This window comes from Austrofundulus limnaeus, unplaced genomic scaffold, assembly GCF_001266775.1.
Source record: "Austrofundulus limnaeus strain Quisiro unplaced genomic scaffold, Austrofundulus_limnaeus-1.0 Scaffold825, whole genome shotgun sequence".
Classification (NCBI taxonomy): domain Eukaryota; kingdom Metazoa; phylum Chordata; class Actinopteri; order Cyprinodontiformes; family Rivulidae; genus Austrofundulus; species Austrofundulus limnaeus.
The window spans coordinates 140,483-147,462 of NW_013953227.1; the positions used below are offsets into that span (position 1 = coordinate 140,483).

Consider the following 6,980-nt stretch of genomic DNA (forward strand, 5'->3'; position numbering starts at 1 on the left):
CTCCAATGCTAACACCAGCTTATCTATGCTAGTCACTCGTCTCTCCAATGCTAACACCAGCTTATCTATGCTAGTCACTCGTCTCTCCAATGCTAACACCAGCTTATCTATGCTAGTCACTCGTCTCTCCAATGCTAACGACAGCTTATCCATGCTAGTCACTAGTCTCTCCAATGCTAACACCAGCTTATCTATGCTAGTCACTAGTCTCTCCAATGCTAACGCCAGCTTATCCATGCTAGACACTAGTCTCTTCAATGCTAATGCCAGCTTATCTATGCTAGTCACTAGTCTCTCCACTGCAAACGCCAGCTTATCTATGCTAGTCACCAGCCTCCCCAATGCTAACACCAGCTTATCTATGCTAGTCACCAGCCTCTCCAATGCTAACACCAGCTTATTCATGCTAGTCACTAGCCTCTCCAGTGCCAACGCCAGCTTCTCCATGCTAGCTGCTTGCCTCTCTGATGCTAACGCCAGCTTATCTATGCTAGCTTCTAGCTCTATAATGTCAACACCAGATTCTACAAGTTAGTCACTAGCCTCACCATTGCTAAAATCATCTTATCTATGCTAGTTGCTAGCCTCTCTGATGCTAACGTCAGCTTATCTATGCAAGCTGCTAGTCTTTATAACGCTAACGCCAGCTTCTACATGCTAGTCACTAGCCTCTCCATTGCTAACGCCSTCTTATCTATGMTRGTTGCTAGCCTCTCTGAYGCYAACGCCAGCTTATCTATGCTAGTCTCTATAATGCTAACGCCAGCTTCTACATGCTAGTTACTAGCCTTTTCATTGCTAACACCAGCTTCTCTGAYGCTAACACAAATGAATAGTCTCCTTCTCATTTGCCRGCTCCTGCCTCTCAGTTAGCTGACCTATCTTTAATCAGATCARTAGCTGGCTTTGTAATAAATATWGCCTCCTGCTACAAGGATGTAGCAACCGCTGTTGCACAATAGTCTTAATTTCGGCCCTCATGCCTCCCCATAATATTCTGTATTTAGACGTTTAATTGCTATGATTTACAGGAGTGGATACTTATTAGAATTATTAGCAGGATGTCAAACCTGCAGGTTCTCCAGCATCATCTTATCCAGAGCCTGGATGAAGTCTTCGTCCTCAGGACATTCCACATGCTTCAGTCCACCGCCACGGATGGTGACCTCCTGCAGAGAAAAATCCAAACCTTCAGCCAAACCCAGCCTGATCACCAGGTGCACCGTTTTACCCCGTTCACCCAATAAAAGCTAAATAAATAATGTGTCRAGTCTTACGTTGTTCTCCTCATCCGTCTCGTTTTCTTTATTGGAGTCAGTCAGGTAGTCCGTGTTCTCCTCCTCCTCTTCCTCCCTGTCCTCCTCTTCGTTCTCCGATGCTTCCTGCAGGAGACCAAAGACACGACTCTGTAACAAAAGTAACTCACAACTAAAGATAAATGAACAAAAATGGGATTTAACACTGAAAAAAAAAAAACAAATCAAACCCCACTTTACTGAATTCTATGTTTATCTTCACTGCTGTCACGGCTGTGGGATTATTATTTCCAGTCTTTATGCTAAGCTAACAGGATTATGATTTTATTTGGAATAAAATAAAAAAGAAACATCGTAAATATAACCATAACTCGACCAGATGAAACTGAAGAGACTCAAACAGTTCAGGAACAAAGAAAAGGACCAGGAGCTGGGTTAACAAAGCAAAGTCGTCAAAAACACTTCCTGCTAATTAACGAAGGGAAAAATGATTTTACTTGTTCTGGTATTTCCTGCTTCAGAAGAAACAATTTAAAGAGAAGCGTCTCGTTCCTTTAATTATCTATCTAATAAAGATGTGCCAAAAAAACACAAAGGAGGATGTGAGGTAAACAAATAAACAAACAGCTGCTTGAGCTGCTTTTCATTTCAGTGGTTCATCTGTGCGGAACAGAAAAAATAAAACGGTTTAATWTTCAGTCTGAACAAACTCAGCTCAGAGAAATGAGCTCTGCACGCCTCGGTCAAAAGAGTAAAGGTCAAAGGTCACGGCAGGACMATGACACAAAGACTGAACAAGTACAGCTCGTTTAGAAGAGCTGCAGGAGGAAAACAACAAACTCAGTCCAGAACGTCAATCTGACTGAAACACTGAGGTCAGACCTTCAGAGAAGTTTCTGGTGCTGTGTGTTTATCATGACACCTAGGGTTGTAACGATAAAGAAAAGTCACGATTCGATTCGATACTTTAGTCTTACTGTTCAATATCTTTTTGATACAGAACGAGAAATGTCCATTCCCTTTTTAACTTGTAATTTATTGAAATATTTGTTTAACCTCAAAAGTACAGTTTTTAAAAGACATGTTGCTGAAACAGCAAGTTTCTCAGTGGATCTGAGCTCCACAATGCAGCCTAGGTGGAGTAGTCGAACACAGATCCATTGATCCTTCAACACAGAGCATCTTCAGAAGATAAGTTGATAAAATAAATGTTAAAAATCTGTATTGTTCCATACATAGTGTGCATTGAACGGTTCCATACAGATATATGTGTGGTTGCACCACTACAKGTCACAGGTCAGTGGATCTGTGTTCAACTGCTCCACCTACAGTAGTTTGCACGATATGATATACCACCATGTATTGTGATACTGTAAATAATCACTTTTTTTTCTCCAAAAAAACAAATAAAAAAACCTCAGTGCAAAGAGCACACTGTGCAAGAAATTTAATAAAATACTACATCCTTTAATTTAGCCTTAATTAAAAATCAATACGATGCTTTTGAGATTCGATACGGTATCAGTAAAGAAAATATCGTGATATTTCAGTGTATCAATATTAGTTTTTAAAGTACCTGTGACATGCATATTCTTTAAATACAAAAAGTCAAAGAAAACATCTTTATTTTAAGAAAGTTGGAATAATACGCACGATTTAACCCATTTTGTCTCATAATTGGCATGTTTTCTTTTGAACTTGGCTCAAAGTGAAACAGGAAGTGACATCAAAGGGGAACTCTTTAACAAAGAAAACTCTCTGGTCTTTGTTTAATGAAACAATATTATTTGAACTTTTACTCTCTTACTGATAGTGACTCAAAATAATCTTAAGAAACATCAGATACTTCTCTACAGTCTGGGTTTTTGGCTTTTGTAACAACGCTCTGTTCACATGCAGACAGTCCCCTTTGACATCACTTCCTGTTACTTCACAGGCAAAAATCTCAAAAACTGTTCATCTCAGCGACATCAAATTTCTTTTGTCATATTTTATCAGTGTCCTCTTTCTAAAAATACATTCATCTTTATTACAAAAATTTGTGGTCACAGGCACTTTAAAGCCCTAAGTAGTTTGAGGTCTTTTGAACCCTTTCTCTGACATTATCTGGTAACGTGGGGTGGGCTTTCCTCTCCACACAGACAGACAGAAATATATAACATATAATATATATATGTATAATATAAATATGTATAATATATAATATATATATGTATAATGTATATATGTCAGCTGTGGAGAAGACACTCGTGAAAACACCAAAGTCCTCTACAAAATTAAAACATGAAGCTTAGCGTGAAACCATAGAGATTTTTATAAATCTGAAGAAAAACTTGAAAAATAAGAGTGAAAATGTGAAATTGAGAAAACGATGAATCTGTGGAGAAACAAAACAGATTTCGTTCCAGGGATTAAACCCAACGTGCTTCTCTGGAACACGATGAACCTCGTCACTCACGTCCTCTTCCTGTTCGTTCATTTCGCTCTCGTTGCCCGACTGCTCCTCGGTTTCGGCGCCTCCCTCTTCCTCGTCGTCGTCGTCCTCCTCGTCGAGGGCCTCCCCTTCGCTCATTGCGCTGGAGCGACCGTTGTTCTCCATGGCCATGCCTTTATAGAAACAAAGACTGCATGTAAATTTTTAATTTAAATTCTGGATTCTCAGTGTTTGTTTTTTTGCAGAGGAAAGTGCGACACGTTGCTGAGCTGACTGAAGCGTGACGACAAAGATGAAGCTGCAGATCAGGTCTGTGACTGCAGGCCTGAGGAATGCCACGTCCTCCTTCAACTATGAAAGATAACAAAGGGGCCACTGTTTAACCCAGAGGGGCCCCATCAATCACTCAGTCCTCTTTAACACAAAGCTACTGCAACCTACAGACTCAGGTGATGAATCAACAGATCTTCCTCAGGTGAACCTGTTGTGACACCCGAGGTTTACCTGCAGACTTGTTTCACTTCTCCTCAGCAGTTATCGGATCATTTTTACTTTCCAGTGTCGGATCTGTGTCGACTTCAGGTGACCGCGCCCATGTCACTTTTCTCAGAGGGTGGAGCTGCAGTTTCACATTTTTCTCTGCGTTCCAATTCAACACCTTGAAACTGTGTAACTAAGACCGGTCCGTGTGCTGTTATCGGGTCGCAGATCCAGAASCACCTGCCGCAGGAATGTTTCCTTMTTCCTCCTCTGTCGTCATCCCGGTGCTCAGAACAGAGACCCGATTCTTTCAAGAACTGAGAATTTTTGATTATAATCTTCAGTTTTCTTGAAACTCATTTGTAAAAAATAAATAAAGATAAAGCTCGAGTTTAGGTATGTTGGAAAAAATTTCTGAAAAGTTGTCCAAAACTTAAACTTCTTCTGTTATGGCACGTTAAGAGGGTCAAAATTAAGACTATTGTGTGAACTTCACCAGATATTATTATTCAAAAATGTTTGTTTCTAATACATTAGGCGAGCAGCCTAGGCATACTAGTCCTTAGCCTCTTCAACGCTAACACCAACTTATCCATGCTAGTTGCTAGCCTCTCCAATGCTAACACCAGTTTTTCCAAGCTAGTCACTAGCCTCTCCAATGCTAACGCCAACTTATCTATGCTAGTCACTAGCCTCTCCAATGCTAACACCAGCTTATCCATGCTAGTCGCTAGCCTCTCCAATGCTAACGCCAGCTTATCCATGCTAGTCACTAGCCTCTCCAATGCTAATGCCAGCTTATCTATGCTAGTCACTAGCCTCTCCAATGCTAACGCCAGCTTATCTATGCTAGTCACTAGCCTCTCCAATGCTAATGCCAGCTTATCCATGCTAGTTGCTAGCCTCTCCAATGCTAACACCAGCTTATCCATGCTAGTTGCTAGCCTCTCCAATGCTAACGCCAGCTTATCTATGCTAGTCACTAGCCTCTCCAATGCTAATGCCAGCTTATCCATGCTAGTTGCTAGCCTCTCCAATGCTAAAACCAGCTTATCCATGCTAGTCACTAGCCTCTCTAATGCTAACGCCAGATTATCCATGCTAGTCACTAGCCACTGATTTTAACCCAAATGAATAGTCTTCTCATTTTCCAGTGCCAGCCTCAGTTAGCGGTGCCGGCCTATCATTAATCAGATCAATAGCTGGTTTAGGAATAGATATAACCTCCTGCTACAAAGATGTAGCAACTGCTGGTTGYGTAGTGGTCCTAATTTTGGCCCTCATACTGCACCATATTTAACGACCTCCAGTTTCTTCTTCATATCTTTATAGTTTAGAGCTTTTTGTTGACAACAAACTTWTAAATGCTCCAACTTTTAGCTCCACCCTCTGCTTTGTTTATTTGTTTCACTGTAAACAAAAYATTTTTAATTACTAAAGTCAGTTTTTTCAGACGTCTACATTAAGGTTTAACGAGACCAAGATATTTTAGAGAAAAAAGATCAAATCATCTTATTTAGCAGCTGTTTATAGACGAAGTTTGATATTTTTCTATAAAACAGTAAAGATGCAATAAAAAATGACACTGAAATGTGTCCATCCACTGACATAAGGTAAACAAATTTTTGATGAGTCAAAACTGTTTTCTAGACCGACCTGAAAGGAACCAAACAATCATCATTTCTGACTCGTGTGTTTTTATTAACGAGTGTGTGTGTTTGGTATGCAGAACTCCTACACGCCTGGAAATGCTGCTCTGCCGGTTCGACAGAGAGCCAACGAACCGGTGAGACGGGCACAAATCACGCAGGGAGCATGGTGCTTACCCAGCTTGACGAGCACCTCCCTCTCCAGGTCCGACACCTGCTTGGTGGCCTCGTCCAGYGAGCAGCTGAGCCTCATCTTGGGCCGGAGCACCTCCAGCGTGTCTCTGATCATGTGGTCGATGTCGATGGGGAACGGGTGGTCCTTGGTCCAAATGTCCAGGCTCCGTTTCCACCAGATGTACCTCTGCACACACAGATTAAACCTTCACATTAAAGCGCCACAGCTCAGCAGCGGGCCGGAACACCGGGCCGGACCGCCGAGGCCCACCTGGAAGTACACGAGGAAGCAGTCGAGCTTCTTCTTGCTGGAGCCGCGGTCGAAGTACTGGCCGCAGGTGTCCAGCAGGGTGCAGACCAGCCGGATCCGGAACAGGTGCTCCGGGGGGTCCAGGGGGCTGGGGCTGCCGTCCTGGTTCACCCCGAAGGAGGTGAAGGAGAACAGGGTGCGGAAGATGACGGCCGACTCCACCATGCGGTAGTTGTAGAGCTCGCCCAGGAACTTGGCGCTGCTGATCCGCCGCTGGTTGAACTTGGGCTGATTGACCTGGAGGACCAGAAAACAWTAACAGCTGAACGATTGATTTCTACAGTTATCATCCACAGCTGATCTGTGTGTGTCAGCAAAATATCTCACGAAGTCGACCCCATTAAAAATGGCTGCCAGAGCTAACTGAGATTTTCAAAAATGAGTGAATCTGGTATAAAATGTGGAAGATTAGTCCTTCAAAGTGTGCTGGGTAGTTTTATTTTAGCTGCACAGGTTCTCAAGTGTAGTAACGACCTGGAGATCATGTGATCAAATCGCCATATTCGTGGGCACGATTGTAGAAGAGGAGATAGTCTACAACAGAGGAGGGGATAGTCTACAACAGAAGAGGGGACAGTCTACAACAGAAGAGGGGATAGTCTACAACAGAAGAGGGGATAGTCTACAACAGAAGAGGGGATAGTCTACAACAGAAGAGGGGATAGTCTACAACAGAA

General features: G+C 42.4%; 1 protein-coding gene across 2 annotated transcripts in view; it reads right to left on the minus strand.

Moving 5' to 3' along the window:
- upf2 (UPF2 regulator of nonsense mediated mRNA decay) overlaps positions 1-6,980 on the minus strand; it is a gene marked incomplete at its 5' end in the record, with an annotated part of 24,653 nt that overhangs the window by 7,372 nt on the left and 10,301 nt on the right. For both annotated transcript variants that reach the window (XM_014028870.1, XM_014028869.1), the window contains 5 exon segments: positions 1,071-1,169; positions 1,278-1,382; positions 3,715-3,863; positions 5,997-6,180; positions 6,265-6,540. In XM_014028870.1, the coding sequence (XP_013884324.1) occupies positions 1,071-1,169; positions 1,278-1,382; positions 3,715-3,863; positions 5,997-6,180; positions 6,265-6,540 (813 nt within the window).